Source organism: Delphinus delphis, chromosome 9, assembly GCF_949987515.2.
Source record: "Delphinus delphis chromosome 9, mDelDel1.2, whole genome shotgun sequence".
Lineage (NCBI taxonomy): Eukaryota > Metazoa > Chordata > Mammalia > Artiodactyla > Delphinidae > Delphinus > Delphinus delphis.
The window spans coordinates 94,799,492-94,820,822 of NC_082691.1; the positions used below are offsets into that span (position 1 = coordinate 94,799,492).

Below are 21,331 nucleotides of genomic sequence, written 5' to 3' on the forward strand. Positions count from 1 at the left end.
GCCTGAACAGTTAGGTATCTTAAAAATCTCTGTATGAACCATATTGTCAATCTTGAATTGCATAAAAACTGTCAGGCTGAGTTTTTAAAAAAATTTAACAAAATGCAAATCAAAACTACAAGGAGGTATCACCTCACACCAGTTAGAATGGGCATCATCAGAAAATCTACAAATAACAAATGCTGGAGAGGGTGTGGAGAAAAGGGAACTCTCTTGCACTGTTGGTGGGAATGGAAGTTGATACAGCTACTATGGAGAACAGTATGGAGGTTCCTTAAAAAACTAAAAATAGAACTATCATACGAACCAGCAATCCCACTACTGGGCATATACCCAGAGAAAAGCATAATTCAAAAAGACACATGCACCACAATGTTCACTGCAGCACTATTTACAATAGCCAGGTCATGGAAGCAACCTAAATGCCCATCGACAGATGAATGGATAAAGAAGGTATGGTACATATATACAACGGAATATTACTCAGCCACAAAAAGGAACGAAATTGGGTCATTTGTAGAGATGTAGATGGATCTAGAGACTGTCATACAGAGTGAAGTAAGTCAGAAAGAGAAAAACAAATATCGTATGTTAATGCATATATGTGGAACCTAGAAGAATGGTACAGATGAACTGGTTTGCAGGGCAGAAATAGACAGAGATGTAGAGAACAAACATGGACACCAAAGGGGGAAAATGGTGGGGATGGTGGTGGTGGTGGGATGAATTGGGAGATTGGGATTGACATGTATACACTGATGTGTATAAAATGGATAACTAATAAGAACCTGCTGTATAAAAAAATAAATAAAATAAAATTCAAAAAAAATTTACCAAAAAAATAGCCATAGTAACTATGGAGTATTGCTAAAATTGCTTTTGAATCAATGTAAAACGTGATAGTAATCAGTTTAAGTAATAAGTGCTGTAATTTTCCAATAGTTATGAGGCTTGAGGAAAAACTGATTTAAAAGCAAAGTGAAAACTTGATTAAAATATCTAAAAAATGTTCTTCTACAGCACTGAAATTGTCCAAAGCTTCCTATCTGTGAGAAAGCATTGCCAACCCTGGTCTCTACCACTTGATGCCTATAGCTGAGACTTTTTTTAATTTAGGGGGGAAAAAAGGCAAGGCCAGTGCTCGCTTTGGCAGCACATATACTAAAATTGGAGCAGTACAGAGAAGATTAGCATGGCCCCTGTGCAAGGATGACACGCAAATTCGTGAAGCGTTCCATATTTTTAGCAAATATGCTTTCACAGCATACCATGTATATATGTAAAGATAAGTATTTCATTCTTACTGTTCACTTTTCACTGACAAAGGAAAAAAAGTGAAAACTACAGAAACTGTGGTAGATGCTGTTCTGGTCCTAGTTGTACCCACCTTTGGCCAGTCACATAGCTACTCAAGAAACCTTCCCAACAGAGTACAACAGGATGAGAATCTGAAATCACTTCCGATATCCCCTACTAGATATTGACTGTTATATCAAGTAGTAAGTGATAAAACATTTAATTGACAATGAGTATAACTGTGGATGACTTCTGATTTTGTGTTTAATTCTGTGGATTGTGTTTAAACAATTCCAATGTACGTTCCTGATTTTGAGATACTAAGTGGTATTGCACAGTTGTCACTTTATCGAATGTGGACAACAGTTCCATGAAGTTTATAATGCACACCCTTGTATAGCTGCAGGTGCTAGAATTAAAATTGATCTGTTATCATAAGGAAAAAAAAAGGCAAGGCCAAAGATAACTTTGTGGACTTGGGCATATAGACATGTCTCTTTCTCAGCTAGCTTTGTAAAGGATGAAAGCCCTGAATTATTCCACTGTTGCCAGGGGTAATTGTAACTGATTAAAGCCATGATGCTTTCACCACTTCTCAGCATTGGGAAGGTACTTTCTGGGTCTGTGGATGAACTACAGAAAGTTTATGATTATGTTAGAGCGTGTGCAGGTATATGCACACCATGAAGAGGTTTCAGGAATTCCTCACTAAAATGCAAATTGTAGATTCTTGTAAAAGTGGTACGTTTAATTAAAAAATACATTTCAGCTACTTTTCTAGATTCTTTTTCTTTTTTTAATTTTCTAATTTCAGGCCTATTTGAGTATCCTTCTAGGTTCTATTTCTCTGTTCTGGCCTGTGGCCTGTTCTTGTTTAAAGCATAATTGCCAACTGGATATTCACAACAAGGTCCCTGTTCTCTAAGAGCTCACAATCAATGGGGAAGAGGAGGCCCCTTCATGGGCATTTAAATTCTAATACAAGATAGACTGAGTGTGTAAAGAAAGTGAAATGGGAGAACAAAGGAAAGACGATTTGAGTAGAGAATTTTGAAAGTATGTGGAAAGGACATTTCTGATGCTGAAGAGTAAAGCAATGCTGAAGTATTTGTCATATTGTGAAGGAGGATCTATTTGATGACAGAAGAAAATGTTTTAACTCTTGTATAATTAATGTATCATTAATGTATAAATGACATTATACATCTTAATATGTTTTTCTTTGTCAAAGAAAACAGCACTTGCAACTTTCTCCAGCCAACAGTCTAAGGAGAACGTGTATTGGTTAATTCCTGTCTGAGAGAGAATTCAGATTAGCCCAGATTCTCCACTGAGATGTTATTCATAAGGTTATAAAAGTTTGCCAAAGGTGTGTCTATTTTCAATTTGCGTGGTGCTTTCTGCTTACCCCAAAGTGTTTGTGAACAGAAAGAAAGAGGGAGAGATCTGTGGCCTAATGAAGAGAGAACTTTTAGGGCCAAGTGATTGGATGTGGATGAACAGATGTAGGTGATCAGTGAGATGTGTCAAAGATGATTCCAAACTTCAAGTCTGGGAGAATCTTGGTACCATTAAAACAAACAAGGAGCTTAGAAGGGGGAAACTGGCTTTGAAGGAAAGGGTGAATTTGGTTTTTCACTTGACTCAACAGCTCAAGTGGAAATAGGACTTTTAAATAGGAAATCATCAGAGGGTATGTTACAGTAGTAACACAGTGGAGTGTGGGATGATTAATGCCTGTGCAAGACCTGAAGGCAGCATAACATCGTATGTTTCCAGGACTAAACATCTTGAAGGTGGAAGTAAAACAGAGGTAAGCGTCAATAAATATACCAAGTAGTAAGTCATACTCTTAAGAGTGAGTTAGGGTATGTATTGGAAATCACATGAAGTAGTTTGTGTTTTTTCCTTTTAGGGCAAGAAGGGGCCATTGAAAGGTTTTAAGTAGGGTCCTGAGGAGGAGATTTGCTTATTAGAATGATGTGGAGGGTACCTTTTCTAGAAGCTGGACAGTGCCAGGACCAGGTGATGGACAGACCTGGGGAGGCTCCCTCTGGCCTGTATTCTGCAGTCTATGGGCCTCTAATCCCCTTTTCCTTACCAAGGCCAGGATTAGGGGGAACAAGACAAAATTTAAGGGGGGGCCAACAAACCCAGCATTCAAGATTAATGCTACTTTAATGCAATAATTTTAAGATATTAAAATTAATGAAAAATCCACAATTAACAAAATATCAGAATTCTAAATAAAGGCAAGTTCAGTACGCTGAAGTTAATGCCACTTCCTCAGGAAAAATGATCAGGCACGGCAACTCTTGCAATTGGAAATAAAGTAAGCAAAGAAGTAGATTTTGAAAATACTATCAGTCAGTTTACTTCTATTAAAGCCAGGAAGGTAAAATTATGTTTTTGGTAAAAGCAAAATATTTAAACTTAAAGCAACGTTGTTAGTTTTAACACACCTAATTTTCAGATGTTCAATATTTCTTCAAGTACTTTAATGTTCTTGTAAAGTTTTTTTTAAATACATAAAAACTTGTATATAGGGGCACACGTTTTTCCTGGTGACTTAGGATCCTATCTGGCTCAGATACTGTATTTAATAAAATTTTTCATATTTTATTCACGAATTTTTTGCCTTAATTCTGACTTTTGAAAACATTGCATTACTATTTATTTTGATTCCCATTTTTTTGGTGACCCTTAAATTTTGCGCTTTCGGCTCTTTCTCTACTTTTTCCGTTTTTTGTTTGTTTGTTTTTGTTGTTGTTTTGTTTTTTTCTTCTTGCTTTTGGAGGCCTGAACCTTTCTAGTTTTTTCCAGAGGCGCAGCTAGCGTTTGTTTGGTCCACCCTGACGAGTCCCGGGCCGGGAACCTCTTCAAATAGTAATTTCATTTCGCTACAAACTTGCAAATAGGTTACCTGAACCACTTGGCGGCGTTGACTCATTCGCTTCCGCCCAGAAGGAAGCTCTCGGAACTACCGCGTTAAGGCGGCGTGCTTCCCGTGGCGCCAGCCGGCCTCATTTCTACGACGCAGCAGCGGGATTTCCGTTCCTCCTTCTTCTCGCGAGTCTTGCGTCCCAGCAGCAACCGGAAATGAGTTCCTGCCTGGAAGCTGTCGGAGCCTGAGCTTCAGGTGAGGGAGGGAGAAGGGGCGGAAGGTTTTGCATAGGTCCTGGAGGCGGTACTGTGTCGGTGTGTGGACCTTGTCTTCTCCCTCGCGCAGAGGACTCCGTGGTTTCGTCGCCCCTCTCAATTCCTTTACGTTGTTGGTTGGGAGCGTCATCTTGGAGAAGGGGCGCCCGCACATCTCGGCGGTGAGGCGGCGAAGCCCAGGGATCTCCTTGGTCTTTGGTGACGGGGCTGGAGGCGGTAGTTTTTACGGCCACACGTTTCAGATTGAAGCCCCGTGCTAACATTTTAATATTTATTGAGCCCTTACTATGTTTTAGGAACTTTTAGGGGTATTGGGTGTAACAGTGAATAAGTCCGACAGAAGTCCCTGCCCGAAGGGAACTTGCATTTTAATAAAATTTGAGAAGACAGTGGAACGGAAATGGGAATAGAATCAGGATTTTTTGGTGTGGGTTGGAGGAGGAGGAAGTTAAGGGGGATCAGAGAGGCATGAAAGTGCGAGAGGGGCTTTCTGGGAGCAGAAGGGAGTCCTTCCCGTCCCCTGTGCAGGGCTGTTGATGCGATACGGTCTAAAGGTGGGTTGCGTAAAAGTCGTGGCTGCAGTTAGGCACTTAGGACTCAGTGAATTCATATTCTTGCTGTAGGACTTAATTGATCTCTTTTTTCTTCAGGAAAAGATTAAAGGTTAGATTGTAAGAAAAGGAAATAGAAGCCATGTTTCGAAGACCTGCAGTGCAGGTAATCACTTCTTCGTATTAGTGTTGGGATGTGTTACTATAAGGCATAGTGATCAAATTTCTTTAGGCTTTTGCCTGCAGAGGCAAAAGTCCTTTGAGCCCACACACCCTGGTGTACTTATTTGACATGAGGGCTGGGGACAGATTTTACTTGGGTAAATAATGTTCACTAAAGCAAAACGAAACTTCTCTAGTGTGTTCACATGTATAATGGGAATAATTACTTTTAAAAACACGTGCTACTTGCACGTAGATCAGTTAGAGAGCATTGAAGGTCGTTGTTGATCTGTAGACTATGAGAACCGTTGTTCCAGCTTTTTAAAATTATTATATTTTTAATAAGACAGGTGGTTTTTTTTCTGACCACGTGCCTCATGTGTTGTCAGCTGCCCCCCACCCCGCCCTGCCTCCTTGTGCTGAGGAGAGCAGGTGAGGTCTCAGCATCACCACACGTTTACCAGGTCCAGGATTGCTTCTCATGTCACCCAGTCAGACTCCTCCCCTGATCTCCTCAGTCAGCCTCGCCAGCCTTGAGCCAGCCTAGACCCCGTTTTGCTTGCTTAAGCTCATCTGGGCACCAAGTGCTATAGATTCTCCTTTAGAACCCCTCTCGCACTCATCTTGTGAAGATAAGGAAGAAGCAATTCCTCTGTGAAACCTGTTCCTATTTCCCCCGCTCTGCTGTAGAGTTGGCCCTATATTCTTGGATCCGTACTAACTTATACGTACTTTTGAAACGTATACTTTTTCATGTGTTGAAATGTGAAGCATGGAAAAGCTATTCCTGTCTTAATACACGATTCTACAGTGTTACGATATCTTTAAAGCTGTGTATAAAAGAGTAAAATGTTTAATTTAAAAAAGTATCCCAGTTAAATTAATTCTTTCCCCATTTCCGCTCCTCCGGTAGGTCTTGAGTTTTGTGTGCCCCCAATGAGGCAGACTGTTGTCCCATGAAACTTAGGAGGTCTGGCTCATGTGAGCACTCAGATGAGCACCTTTCTGGAATCATGACACAGGTAGCAGTTAGCAGTTTCATCTTTAATATGTTGTAACTCACATTTTTATTTTCTTACCCACTCTCTGCTCCCAAACATAGCGCCAGGATTCCATAGCCAGAAGTACCACCCCTGGAGTGGGTATTGTTTTAATTGGTCGCTTATTAACAGTGCCACCACTTGACACATGTTTCTCTGATGTAGTGGTTAGGTCTCTGAACCCAGTGATGTTCCCAGTGATGTGTCCTCATATCTTTGCAGTAGCCCTTACACAGAATGTCCTTAAAGAGGCAGCAGAGGGCAGTGGGAAAAGCAGCAGCCTTGGGGTCAGACGGCCCTGGGATCTCGGCGTGACTTGCCACTTACTTCCTGTAGGATTTTAGGCAAGTTACTCTGTCTCTTTGAACTTCATTTTTCTCTTCTATAAAGTGGTGGTAATTTTACATAGTTTATAGATTTAGTCTGAGGAATAATGGATGAGAGGTAAAGCAGTTAGCGGGTACTCAGCAATGATAGCTGTTGTTATCGAGTGCTGCTGTTACATGGCAGTGATTCCCTTTGTCTGACAGACCGATTTGGGCAGGCATATCTTTGCACTTTATCAAAGAGTCATGTTTGTTTATCTTAGACTTTTTTTTTGGTCTGTCAAAAGCATGACTTTTTCCAACATGTATTTATTTACCTTTTGTGTACAAACACAGAGGCACCGTAATCAGGAAGATTGCCACCAAAGAAGCGGGAGAGGACTGTAAATGAACTCTCTTGGGTATACTGTGTAGTACCTCCTGTGTGCCTGTGGGCTTCTGCAGTAGGCTTAAGTGTTTGCATAGTCCTCCTGGCTCTGTGTGATGGGCACACCTCTTGTCTTGGGTGGATGTGTGCCATAGGAGCTGCTGACTAGATGGTGACCACATGTGACTGGGTCTTCTGTTGGTATTTGCCTTTCCCCCCGGATTAAAGCTGTTTTACTTATTTGTTCCACTTTAGGTCCTTCATCAGTTTGTGAGACATGAGTCTGAAATAGCTGGCAGTTTGGTTCTCGAAAGATGTAAGTAGCAGCTGATTTCCAAGTTTAAAGCGTGTTATTTATAGCAGTATGCTAATATTCTCAGTGTTGCACAAGAGGTGTATTCGTTGGGTTATAATCTATTAATCGTCACGCTCTTGACTCACATTTGCCTCTCAGATCTTGGCCTTGCCCCATCAGGCTGCAGGGCTCCTGTAAATTGGGCCCTTCTTCCTTTACCAGTCAGTTTTTACTCACTCTTGTCACTTTCCTGCCAAAGAATTTCCTTGAGTCCTATTTGGTTATCTAAGTCTTCCAAGGGTATGTGGTATTTGGCTGAAGAAGTGAATGTTTGTGAAAGCTGTTGTTTCACAGAAATAGTCCCTTGTGTTTATAAAGATACTCAGATTTGTTCTTTTAACTCTACAGACAGTTTAAAGAAGTTTCTTTAGGTATTTAAAAGAAGAATTTAGATAAAGAGCTTAATGTTTGTTTTGTGGGGCTACTTCCTCTGACTATTTTCTCCTTTCTTGCCAATCCTTTTTCCCTCCCAACCTCTGTCTATTTTCCCCTTCAACTTACTTTCAAACCTTCTAGAACTTGGGTTTTGCTTAATGCCAAGACTGAAGTTGGAGTAGTGTTTGTAGCTGTTCCTCCCTAGACATTTCTCTCAGTCTCGTTTTATCTACACATTGCCTTTCAGCTCTGAATCGTGTGCAGTTACTTGGTCGAGTAGGTCAGGACCCTGTCATGAGACAGGTAGAAGGAAAAAACCCAGTCACAATATTTTCTCTAGCAACAAATGAGATGTGGCGATCAGGGGAAAATGAAACACACCAAATAGGTGAGTACAAAAGCCCGGGCTCTTAATTTTATCAGCAGTAAATAGGTATTATTTATTGTGAATTACCTAATTAGATACTTTTAGAAAGGACCTTCTCTAATTCTGTTCTGCTCTTTTAGAAATCGTGGATTGGTTTTGCTGGGACATGTTGTCCTTTGGCACTTGTCTTTTGCATTTGTAACCACATTCCCTATTGTGATTTAGGTGATGTCAGTCAAAAGACAACGTGGCACAGAATTTCAGTATTCCGACCAGGCCTGAGAGATGTGGCATATCAGTATGTGAAAAAGGGGTAAGTTGAGGAAGGAAGGATCTTACAGATTGAATGGTTTAAAACAGGGGTCCCCAACCTCCAGGCCACGGACCGGTCCTGGTCCACGGCCTGTTAGGCCCTGGGCCGCACAGCGGGAGGTGAGCAGTGGGCGAGCAGCGAAGCTTCACCTGCCGCTGCCCATGGCCCGCGTTACCGCCCGAGCCACCCCCCCACCCCCCCTCCACCGCCGTCCAGGGAAAAATTGTCTCCACGAAACCGGTCCCTGGTGCCAGAAAGGTTGGGGACCACTGGTTTAAGAAACTGGTAACGTGTTCTTATGGACTGCGTAGCTCCTTTATTTATGTAGTACCACTAATTACTCTGTGTTAACCCAAGAGGTATTCATGCAATGCTTAATACTATAAACATAGCGCATTGCCATGTGTGACTAATTTAAAGGTTTTAACATGGTTTAGCCTTTTAAGAACTTATACTTTAGGGCAAAGAGGATGTGTACTTAAATGGAGCTGATGAGGTAAGAGAGAAGGCAAAGGGTACTGAGTACCATGTGAGCAAGTGTCTCCATGGCCAGCGATCCTGAAGGCAGATGTCTTGCCTCTTGGCATCACACGATGGCCTAACAGAGGGTCTGGAATGTTGGAAGCCTGACCCAGTGAGGTATTATGGTAATATTCACAGCAGTTATTTCATATTTGATAATTTTATGTAAACTTAGTAGTTCCCTTTTGGAATGCTTGGATTGATTATGTATAAAAAGTATCTTTTCCAAACCCACAGAAGGACAAGAGGATGTGTTTAACAGCAGTTGTAGTCATAGTATGTTTAGAAATGTACTTGTTTTATAGAAATAAAACATTTCATGTAAAATAATTTCAGCAGTAACTAAAATTTCTATTTTTTTAAAATAAGTGCATACCTTTTCTTCATATATACCTCCGTTGTCACGTCTGTATGATATGTGCATATATACACATATAAACACAGGAAATTTCAAGGAAAATGTCTATATGCAATTTCACCTACTGATTGATGAATCTGTGTGACTGTTCCCTTTGGCACCCAGTCATTTTACCAGTCTTGTCTATGTTCTGTATTGTACATTTTTGGTGGTGTTAGACTCTGAAAATTGGTGTCATTATGGCCATTTTCTACTGTTTGAAATCAGAGTTACAGTTGTCTTCTAGTTCAGCCTTCTAGAGAGTGCAGCATAGTCTTAGTAATTAACTCTGAGTGAAATACTAAAGCTGAAAATTTTGCATTTTAGTAATCTAAGTCTTTTGAGAGTAAGTTTATGAACCTTAATATAGAAAGGAACTAACTAAAAAATAAATGAAAAAATCTACAAATCTGTTAGAGAATCCAAAATCAGCGGTGACAGAAAATAGCACATTGGAAATTAACCATAGAGATTTAAAGGATGCCACTAGGTTACTCTTCATGGTCTTAAGGTTGCTTTTTTTTTTTTTAATTTTGACTTAAAATTTTGAACAGTTTTTTTTGTTTTGTTTTGTTTTAACTTTCATAAGGACCACAGTTAGCTCAAGGATGAAAACATTGTCTTTTTTCCTAGGTGTGGCAAGTCTGTGCACATTCTGTTTCACTACTTTTTCTTTTTGGCTGTACCACGTGGCTTGTGGGATCTCAGTTCCCTGACCAGGGATTGAACCTGGGCCCTGGCAGTGAAAGCCTGGAATCCTAGAGCTAGCATTCCTTAGGAATCCACTAGGCCACAAGGGAACTCTCTGTTTCAGTACTCTTAATTCTGAATTATGAGAAGTGGGAGCAAAAATGAGGTTCTGTATGATTATCTGTTTCATCCTTAATGTATACTTACCCTCTCTAACCTGACTTTCTCCTGTAAAGTACATTAGAATCTCCAGACTAAAAACTGTAAATTTTATTCATATCAGGTCTCGAATTTATGTGGAAGGGAAAGTAGACTATGGTGAATATATGGATAAAAATAATGTGAGACGACAAGCAACAACAATTATAGCTGGTAAGGCTCTTGTGATAATAGCTATTCTGTTTTGGTTTTTTTTTCTCCTTTCCGTTTTTGAAAGCTTGGCTATGTTGTAACTTTACCTGAGGCTGTTAGTACTGATGCCAATGAGATTGTAAGGCCTTCACCAGGAGAATTCCAAGTGAGGTTTGTGGGCTTGCTCCAGGTTTCTACATTTATCTCTTCCTTTAGAAAATTATCTCTGTACTCACAGTTTTAGTTCACAAGTAACTTATCAGTTGAACTGTCTATGCCAGTACTTACTATTTGGACTTAGAAAACCTTTAGTGTTTTTGAAGGACATGGCCTAAACAGGGAAAAGCATGTGTCGAGACAGAGTTATACTAAAGTGAGTGGCGTTAGACATTTGTGCAGATTTGTTCAGAACCTGTTTGGTACTTAACATGATGATTTTGTTTTAAATTCCTTTTGTTCTCATTAAACAAAATACAAAACAACATAGAAAAGATGGACACATGGAAGCTTCAGGAGGTTAAGAAGATATGCTCTAGAACAGAGTTTTAAACTTTTCTGAAAATTCTACAAGAATTTTGAAAATAATATACCCCTTTGGACATGTTTAAGTTGACATTAAATTTTTTTAATATAAAATTATGTTACTCTTAAAGGTATTAATGGATCTAAATATTATAGCTATTTGGTATCCATCATCATTAAAAAAGATACAAACTCCTCAACATTTGGAAATTTTACATTATTCCCTTTTCTCTGAACTTGTTTTTCAATTGCATTTTCTCCTCAGAAGTGTACCTTAATATATTGTATAGTCAAGACTCTTGTCATTCATTCAATTAACTGTAACAAAAGTACATGCATAAATAGAAATTTAAAAATATTAAAAAAAATTCTGCAACAGTAGAGCTCTAAATGTTAGGTTTCTCCTTGAATTGGGTTATCATTACAGTTGTTTTTAGAACATAATTGACCAAAACAACTTTAGTATATATGTATACAAACTAAAATTTTATTGAAAATGTATCTTAATGAGATAGATGATGCATTTTTTGCCTTTTGGATAAATTGCTAAAAAAGTATTCATTCTGTTTTCTTGTTTTTTATCAATATAAAAACTGAGAAACCTTGTTTTGATAAATAAGTAGATGGGAATAAAAGAACTTTTATTATAGTATTATCTCAATATTTATGAACTTCTGAGGTATGCCCAAATTAGATATCATTTAAAAATTAATTTTTTTATTATGGAAAATGTCAAACATACACAAAAGGAGAGAGAATAGTAAGAAACGAAAACTCCCATCATGCAGCTTTAACAGTTATCAACAGATGGCCAATATTATTTCATCTATGACCCAGCCCCCTTTTCCCCCACCTGGATTATTTTGAGGGAATCTCAGACATTATATCATCCATAAATATTTCAGTAGGTATCTCTGAAAGATAGATTCCTTTTTAAAACATAACTATAGTGCTATTATCACACCTAATATTAAGAAATTATTGTTAAATTTTTTTTACCAGATGTCATAGTATTGAAATTTCTTTGACTGCTTCATAAATACCAGTCCATACATCATATTACATGGTTTATATGTATCTTAAGTGTCTCTTATTTTCTTTTTATAAACAACAGAAATGAATTTTCGCACAATTCTGGAGGCGAAAAGTCTGACAACTTAAGTCTCCTAATTGACAGATTTTTCTCTTATCTTTCTCTTTTCACTTGCTCCAGAGTTTGTCTTAACTACTGTGCCATATGGATAAATTATAATTTGTTGTAAATAATAATCGTATATTTTCTTACTGGTTTCTTTGAAAGTATACTGACCTTGATAACTTAGATGAGGTTTTTTCTGACTGGTTTGCTTTCATAATTCTTGAGTGTTGTGACAGTAAATTACTTCCTGCCTGCCCTGTTCCTCCTTGGGTCAAGCCTCCAGACATATCTACCTATTCAAAAATTTTTTTCTAGACCTGTATATGGTATAGAACTACCCCTGTGATTTCAGCAGTGGAAGATGAAGCTTTCTCATAAAATAATTGACAGTTTAAAATCTATTGATCATGTATTTATGAAGCATTCAACACTTTCATATTCCACTGTAAACTGTAAACCTATTGTGAGGGCAGATTTTGAATTGTTATAAACCAGGCCAAACAGAAGCATTTCAAATTATCAGCCTTTTTTTTTTTTCTTGTCACCAGTATTCACTAGCATGAATGCTTAAGCAGTTAACATAGGTTTATGGCTAATAGTAAAATTGAACAGGTCTTTAGTGACATTAGAATGGAAGAGAATAGAGTTTTAATTTGGCTTATCTGTTTTATAGGCCATATTTTTTTCTCCTTTGGATCAATGTAGCTTAAAAATAACCACCAGCAGGTGGCACGCTTGTCTTTTTTACACAGTGATGTCAATTCTGATAATCTCTTATACTAACCATTCTGTTCCAAAACATTCTAGTTTTAGAAGACTACAGTCGTCAACAAATATTCAATTACTGTATAACAACCGTTTTTGAATAATTCTGAAGTTTTAAGAATGTAGATCTTTCGGTGTTCTACGGGAGATACTACTTCTTTTCCTTTGCTTGTCCTAAACTAACTCTTTCTGCACAATATTTTAAGAGCAATGTCTGATGTTTTTGGATAAAAATGTTCTCTGAAATACTGATAGTAAAAATTTTCTCAAGAGTGAATATATAAAACTCATTCTGTTTTAAAATTTAAAAATAAAATGTGTTCTGTATAAGTGTTCAGACTTAAAAAACAAGTCTGTCTGTGCGCTGGGGCCATTTGTTGAACCCTGTCCTTCCTCCATCCCTCCAGCCTGTGCACTGTGTTGCCGGGATCCTTTTCTCTGTGAGGATGTGCTCCCCGGTTTAATGGCATCTGTCTGAGCACTGCAAGCATCAGAATTTGTGACTAGCTCTTCTGTAGAAAGTTATCACTGAGAAGACCTTAGCTATCTTCAGGGAAGATGAGAAGTATCCCACCTTTTCTCACAAGGTCTGAGCTGTTGATAAACGGTTGAAGCCCAGCTTTTAGCTCCATTATGCCTATTGTATATACCTCTCAAGGACATAGCAAGCAATATAGCAAGAACATAATATTTTGAGAATTTGTCTAAAGTCTTTTCAGTGAATAGCACTAAAATATGTATGTGGTAGACGGGAATGATTAAATGAGATGGAGGAAGCATTCTGAAAATAACATTTATGCTTTGGCTTCTTTACAGATAACATCATATTTCTGAGTGACCAGACGAAAGAGAAGGCATAGAATGGACGATTCTTCTTTGGCCATTGTTTGGTACAGTCTCGTTTCCAAATCTTGATAGTCTTTATAGTTTCTGAAGACAAGAATTAAAATACTCTATGTAAAATGAGTGATAATATTTTTCCTGACTGCTGTTCTCCTTCCCCTTTTCGTGTCATGAACCTTGGTAGCTCCTGTATGTTATGGTATTCACTAGTTTTTTATTCTTTAAGAGACAGTTTCTGTGTATAAGTATACAAGATAGTGAACTGTTAGGGTCATCCGTGTTATGGTAGAGGGATAACTGTCCTTTCGGAAGCCCCCCCCCTTTTTGTGCACACTTCTATTATACTATTGATTTAGCTACTCAGTGTTTATTGAGCATTGCTGTACGTCATACATGTATCCCATGGTTGTAAATACTGATTTCCTTATCTGTTTGGTTTATAGACTAGAAGGCAAGAACTGTATCTTCTTTATGTACCTGCGTCTTAACCATTGCTTGGCACAGAATAGCCAATAAATGTTGACACATGAATGATCCCAACGGGATATTAAGCTTTAGCCTAAATTGTAGGGGCTTGCTGAACAGTGGTTAATATCTAATCTAAATAGCTTCAAGATGAACCTACATTATTCACGTCTTCTGTTTTTGGACAATTTCACTAGTAGCATTTGTGAAACAGAGTTTACTAGCAGTAAAGACCTAAAGTATAACTAGGGATGAAGTAGTCCATCTCCAGGTGATGACATAGGCTCTGGTTTCACTATTTTCTATCTTTCTAAACCCCATTCTCTGTCCTTTTAGTCTCATACAGACTCTCAGGGGAGTCCCTGCCTCTCTAGGTTAGCGCCCCAGGTATAACATTTTCCTCTTATTTTTCTACATGGTCTCTTGTTGTACATACTGTGTACAATTGTGTATGCACAGTTACCTTTATTATAAGATTCTGACAGAGTACTAGTAATTTACTAGTAAAGATTACATAAAACAAACTCAGTTTTTTAATGCATCTTTTACTTCTACATGTCCTCTCCCCTCTGCCTGAGAGAGTGTGGTGCTAACTGTAGCTTAGACCCTGCTGGACTTTAACAGGTTCAGAATTCACATGCTATTTTACGGACACTTGACTTTTTGTTTTAAGGTATTTTCTGCACGCATCAGCAGCATTTTGTACTCACAGCTTGTTTAAGGAAAAATGGAGTTCCTTAGCTTTATCCTTTCTTTCGCCCAGGAACAGTAGAAAATTAATTACTGTTTCCTCATATCAGCTATCTTTATTTATTTTTAAATTTTAATTTTTTTTTTCAACCATCTTTTTCTTTTTTTCCTGTACCTGAGACCATTAGTCAGCACATTAAGTCTGCTCTCTTGAGTTCCCACATTAAAACTGGTGACGTAGTCCTCACTCCTTTACGCCACATTCCTTAAGCAAAATTGTAAAGTAGATAAAATTTGTCTTTTGGGCAACTTTTAATTTTTTTCCTCAGCAAAGGTACTTTTATGCTCCTTCAAAGTTGTGAGAAGTTAATGCGGATTAGTATTCCTGTTTAAACTGAGTGATGAATCTGTGCTTTGGGAAAGTGACATGGTGAACAAAACTGCTTAATTACCATCCCCAAGCGATTCTGAGTCCAGGGTGCAGGGGCAGAAGAAGAGTGTGTCCTCCAGGATCCCCGCGAGCCGAGGGGCTCTTCTGCAGACTCCCACTGGAGATTGCTTGAGAGGCTCTGAGGCTGGGCAGCAGGGCTTTCAGAGTCAGGTGTTCAGTGCAGAGGCCTCAGCGTGCGTGTGATACTGCAGACCCGGGGTCCACAACCAGGCAGGCTGTGGGAGCATAAACTCTGCCCTCCCCCCGCAGGCAGCCCCGTCTCCTGAGAAACTTTCTACTGTTCCGAGCCTAGTCTCAGAGTAGACCTGTGGAATCTGATAGCAGTAACAGACCGTAGGGGTCTTCTAGTCCAAGTTTTGAGTCCTGCATTTCCTTTTTTCATGTTCTTACGGTGTCAGGGAATGTACCTGCAGAAAACTGCCCTGTGACTTTGATTTTGGGATTCTGGGTTAGGTAGAAAGATGAGTATGATACATGGAAGTGTGGGAGCAAAAGTATCAAACAGCATGTGTGGTGTTACTTCCATATTTGAAAAAAAGTAATTGATATAAATATATACTTAGAAGAGTCTGGAAGGAGAAAAATCAAAATGCTCTGATGATCTCTGAGAAGATTATGTATGATTTTCCTTATTTTTTACAATTTTGTAATTTTTTTTTTTTTTTTTTTTAGCATTGAGTATGTATTACCTTTATAAGAAGAAGTAAATAAAGCTCTTTACATTTTTGGGGAAAAAAATCTTTCCATTATTTCCAAGCCAGGCTTGCTCTCCTCATTCATGTTAAGCTAGTATCACTTCATGTGCTAGAGGTGAACAAGATATTCTTTCATGCATTTTTTTCCCGCATTATCTGTATCATAACATCTCATGCTTAAACACTTCATTTCTTTTTTTTTTTTCTTGTATTCTCTTAATAAACGTACACAACCCAGAATGGCTGACTTTAAAGACCAGCCCAGATAAGATCCACTATTTGCTGCGAGGTGCAGTTCTCAGAGAGTCATCCATTTCTTGAAAATCAGACAGATTGATCAGTCCAAAGACATCTGAAAACACCAAAGACATGGTTCTGTGGCTGTTTTGGGGATTACTTGTCATTGCCAACTGCGTTTCAGTCTAACCTTTGCAGCTCATTTAGGGGAAATTAGTGGTAGTTTCTCATTGTTCCCGAAAGATATCGTGTACTTCTTGAAGGCAGTGTTGTCTTTTACTCAGACTACCCTTTTGCCTTTGTCCAGCTCGGCCGAGCACAGTGACAGTTTAGGACTTTGTAAATGTGTGTTGTTCAGTTGAACTTTTTAGAGAGTGAGGCTTTTGGTAGGCACCAACAGCATTGAAGTCCCCTCTCAAAACTACTATACTTGGCCCCTGTGCTAGTCCCACAGTCTGTGATAGGATGATGTGTAGCTTTTTCGGCTGTCAGAGTCATGCATCCACAATACTGAAATTTTTCTTTTTCTCTCTTTACCCTTCATCCATTAGCTCTCTGCCATGCTTTGGACCTTAGGGTCCTATTTGTCCAAATAAGTGTACATCTTGACATTTTTAGTTTTTCTGCTGTACCAGTCATTTGGGAAAATGGTGGTCTGTCATAATAGTTCACTTAAGGCTGTGCAGTCAGAAAGCCTGCATTTGAATTTTTGCTTTACTCAAGAGCAGCTGGGTGAACTCTGGTGTGTTTCTTAACTTTCCATGCCTTTGATTTTTGTTGTTTTGTTTTCCTGTGAATAAAACAGGGATAATAGTAGTTGTACTTTTAAAGGCCTACTGTGAAGAACACAGTAAGTAATACATGTAACTTACTTAGCACATAGTAACTGAATCAAGTGCTCAATACATGCTGGCTATTGTTACTGCTGTTGCAGTTATTTTAAACAAGGTGTATCTCTCAGTCACCATGCCCATCTCACCAAGTCTCAGGAGATACTTAGGAGAGCATTTTAATTTCAGTTTATTGTACTCGACCTTTTTTTGTTGAGTTATTAATGTCCGTGGATTACTGAGCACGTATTCCACTTTGGTCATTTTTTTTCTTTGGTTTGTTGTTAATCTTCTATGGCTGTTTACTATTAACCTGGGCATCTTTTTTACACTCAGAGGCCATGTGGGCACCTGCTGTATGCCATGCAGCCGTACAGTGTGGATGTAGCGGTGAATATAACAGGACTCCTGCACTGAAGGGACTCGCAATGTAGGGTGGTGCAGGTTGAATGGGGGAGGTAAAAGCAGGAGTTGTGTAGGCAAGTGTGATACGATGGGAGAGACACTCTAGTCACGGTAGAAACAGAGTCCAGCGGGGCGCAGAAGAGAATAGTTAGGTTAGTTTTCAGCAGAGGAAACGGCACGAACGAAGGTCCAGAAACTTAAAAGTATACGAAGCATTCGAAGATAAAACACGAAAGGTATTTGAGGCTAGATTGTAAAGGGTGTTGAAAGCTTGCAGAGGACTTTGGCAATGGGGATCCATAGAAGGTTTTAAAACAGCGACATCTTATCAGAATTGTGCTTTAGAAAGAACTGTGAAGACAGTTGAAGGGTTAGAAGGAGCAAAGCCTGGCGGTAGTTAGGAAGCTACTGAATAAGCCTGGAAAGGTTAGTAAAGTGGGGATGAGAGGTGACACGAGGGATGTTTAGGATTCACATCGACTCATTCGTCGTGTACCAAGTATGTGCCAGATCCTGTGCTAGGCTCTGGGTTGGAGACAACCGAGGACGCATAGCTCCTGTCCAGCACCTAGTGGTGACAGAACAGGTGTTAGTGGTAAGAGAAAAGGCAATCAGAAGATAATTTTTTTTTCTAAATTTTAATACGTTTACTTAACCCAATGTATACAAAATATTCCAACATGTCAATATCATACACTCCCCTCCCATCCGTCCTCAGTCTTGGCGTCCGGTGTGTGTTACACTTACTCCTGGTCACGCTGTCCGGCCGCAATTTAGAGCTCTGTGGCCTCTAGTGACCCCCCTGGTGGACTGCGTGGGTCTACCCGGGTGCCTGAAAGCATCCCAGAGGCCACTTCGGGGGACTCCAGAATATACTTTTGAAACTTCTGCTTGGGCAGCTGTGTAGATGATGACGTCTTATTAGAGACTAAGGAACATGGATGTGGCAGCAGATTTGAGAAGAGCGAAGATATTGAGTTTAGTTTTGAAAATAGTTTAACTGTAGACTTTCTAGCTTATATTTGGGAGGGTGAAGGTTAACGAGTCTGGCGCTCAGAAGAGATGCTGAGGCAAGAGTGACTTTATTTTTCTTCTGCCAGACACATTGTAAGCAGATTTTTGTGAGATAACTTTCAGATGATGCCAGGATTCCAGCTTCCTGTTGTGGAAAACCATATTGTGGGAAGGATTTCCAGTTGCCTACCTGTTTTACGATGTACATGGGATTTGTTCTAATCAGGAATGGTATGATGACAGACACAGAGACAACTGCCTTTGAACGAAGAGTTTATTACTTAACAGTTCTCAAGAGGAGGGCGTGCAACACACCATGCCAGCACCACACGGAGAGGTACCAGGGTAGGTCAGGAGGCAGAAGGAGCAAGGGAAAAGCATGGGTTAGAGCTTTTATTGTTGTTTTCATGGGGAAAGAATGGGTGAGACAGGATAGGAGCGCTGAGCAAGTTTAGGATTGGACAGTTTGAATACATTTCAGCAGGCAGTGGGTAATAGGGGTGGTCCCTAGTTGTCAGGTACCTTGCCCTGGGGTGATTTCAGGTAGAGGAGTAGTGTCCTGGACTTCAGGAGCCTGATGAAAGGCCAATGAGGGCTATGAACTCAGGGTTGCTTGGTGTGCATATCAAAGGCATGCTCGTGGGCAAGTCCTTTACTATTTCTAGGAATCAGCTATCGTTTGGGGGTGGAGTGGGGAAAGTCCCTCCCAGGGTCTGCCAGGCCCCAAGATGTCAAAGCATCGTAAAATACAGAAAATGAGAAACGTCATTAAAAAACAAAAACCAAAAAACGTTAATATGATACCCAATATCTATTACTCCTTCTACATTTACAGAACCCATATTTTATTGGGGATGACAGTGTGAACAGCTAAAATATTGTATTTCTATTCTCCTTTGCAGTTAAGGATTGCTAAGGGGCTATAAGCAGAACTTATTTGATGGTGTTTCCAGGGAAGTTCCTTCAGTGAACTAACTTTGTTGGGAGGCTCATCCTGTGTGCTTCTCTAAACCCTCATTTGGCTTTTTCTTGTCTGAAATGTGGACTCTGTGGCTGAATCTCCACTAGTGGTCTTGGAGCATGATACTATCTTCAGGATGGAAGACAGAAGAAGTTGGGATCCGTGATGACCATGGAACCACCATACCAGTCCTGGACAGTCTACTTCTGGACTTCTTTTGGAGACACAAATAAATCTCTACCTTGTTTAAGCCACTGATTTGTGCTTTGCAGTTAAACCTAATCCTTACGAATTTACACATTCTTACCTTTATCTCCATATACGTGATCAACTCATTACTCTTGCCTTTCTCTTGGGCGACTTCCACTGTAAGTAGAAGAAAAATCTCACCTCTGCTCCCACAGTCCTTCGGGCTTTTAACTTATGTCTCATTCTGAATTTGAGGAGGGGATTGGAACAAAGACACACAAAACCTTAGCAATTAGCCTTAAAAAGCATGAATATGAGCACACACTCATCAAATAAATATTGTTTAATTTTGCTTCAAGTCCCTAATGAGGACCCTGAGTTAACAGCCCCCTGTTAAATAAAGGAACACTTAAGAACAGAAGTACTGCCCTTATGCTTCTCCTGGCAGTATAGCAGACTAGATAATCTGGAGTGAGCAGATTTCCCACAGGAAAATAACCGGATCCTAAGAATAACATAGTTCTTATTTGCATCATTGGATGTCTTAGTTGGGGCTGCTATAACAAAATACCATAGGCTAGGAGATGTAAACAAGAGGCATTTATTTTCTCACTATTCTGGAGGCTGGAAGCCCCAAGGTCAGGGTACCAGCATGGTTTCTTGTGAGGCCTGTGTTCCTGGCTTATAGGTGACCACCATCTCACTGTGTGCTCACATGACCTCTTATTTGTGAGCGTTGGCAGAGAGAATGAGAGCTCTCTGGTATCTCTTTGGAGGAACTAATCTGTTGTATCAGGGCACAGTTAGGAAGGGAAAGAAAAAGTTTTAAGACAGGAAAGGAAGAAAGTTACAAGGCTCTGATTACATAGAAGATACAAAAGAATCTATGGATGAGTAATTAAGTGTTGCTGGAAATAAGATCAGTATACCAAAGTCAATCGCAAACAACAGCAGAGAAAATGTAGTTTTAAAAAGATGCCGTATACAAGAGCATCAGAAGATGAAAGATGTCTCCAGGTGTGTGGTTCCTATGGAGGACATAAAACTTATTGAAATACATTAAAAGAAGACTTAAACACATTGGTACACCATTTTTATTTATTGGAAGCATCACAGTGTAAAGATGTCAACCTTCCCCAAGTTGATGTTTACAGATCAAAAATTCCCAGAAGTGTTTTGGGGCAACTGGACAAGTTGATTCGAAAGATGTATTGTTGAGCAGAGATCTAAGACCAGGCAGCATGTTCCTGAAGAGGAAGAGTGAGATGGGGGGCTTGCTCTGCCAGTCAGCAAGACAGTTTTCTTTTTTGAAAGTAACGTTACAGTGATAAATTAAGTATACTATGGATGCAGGAATAAACAAATAGAACAGTGGTGTAGAATAGAGAACCCACAAACAGACCATGCATATATGGAAAGTATATATGACGAAAGTGGCATTCTAGATCACTGGGTAAAGTATAAATTATTCAATAAATGATGCTAGGAAAATTTGTCATCCATAAATCAATAGAAAAAAGTGAAATTGGATCTCTACCTTACACCTTATGCAAAAGTCAATTCTTGGTTATTCAAAGAGTAAAAGGAAAAACAAAAATTTTGGAAGAGGTGAATTCCCTGGCGGTCTAGTGGTTAGGACTCGGTGTTTCCACTGCTGGGGGCCCGGGTTTGATCCCTGGTCAGGGAACTAGGATCCTGCAAGTCGTGTGGGGTGGCCTAAATAAATAAACAATAGGAGGTAAAAATTAAGGGGGAACTTCCCCCTTCTTTAGAAAAAAATTTTTTGGGAAGAAAATATAGGACAATGGCTTTATAATTTGGGGATGTGGAGTTTTGTTTTTTTAAAAAAACTTGA

The 21,331-nt window shown here is 39.4% G+C and overlaps 1 protein-coding gene, 1 long non-coding RNA gene and 1 other non-coding gene across 6 annotated transcripts in view; 2 read left to right on the plus strand and 1 right to left on the minus strand.

Moving 5' to 3' along the window:
- LOC132430790 (uncharacterized) overlaps window positions 1-4,345 on the minus strand; it is a 28,363-nt gene extending 24,018 nt beyond the window's left edge. Inside the window, exon 1 of the long non-coding RNA XR_009520566.1 lies at window positions 4,220-4,345. This is a non-coding gene — a long non-coding RNA (uncharacterized lncRNA). The remainder of the gene's footprint in view (window positions 1-4,219) is intronic.
- On the plus strand, window positions 1,138-1,244 carry LOC132431423 (U6 spliceosomal RNA). The gene has a single exon (XR_009520729.1). It is a non-coding gene; the product is annotated as a U6 spliceosomal RNA (small nuclear RNA).
- A 34-nt stretch (window positions 4,346-4,379) lies between the features above and the next one.
- Window positions 4,380-21,331, plus strand: part of SSBP1 (single stranded DNA binding protein 1) — a 69,458-nt gene continuing 52,506 nt past the window's right edge. The window contains exons 1-8 of one of the 4 annotated variants that reach the window (XM_069541027.1): window positions 4,380-4,435; window positions 5,106-5,172; window positions 7,157-7,217; window positions 7,879-8,019; window positions 8,224-8,311; window positions 10,204-10,292; window positions 13,513-13,586; window positions 19,395-19,528. In XM_069541027.1, the coding sequence (XP_069397128.1) occupies window positions 5,149-5,172; window positions 7,157-7,217; window positions 7,879-8,019; window positions 8,224-8,311; window positions 10,204-10,292; window positions 13,513-13,556 (447 nt within the window). In that variant the 5' untranslated portion in view covers window positions 4,380-4,435; window positions 5,106-5,148 and the 3' untranslated portion in view covers window positions 13,557-13,586; window positions 19,395-19,528. The other 3 variants (XM_069541026.1, XM_060021021.2, XM_060021023.1) reach the window with 3 other exon arrangements.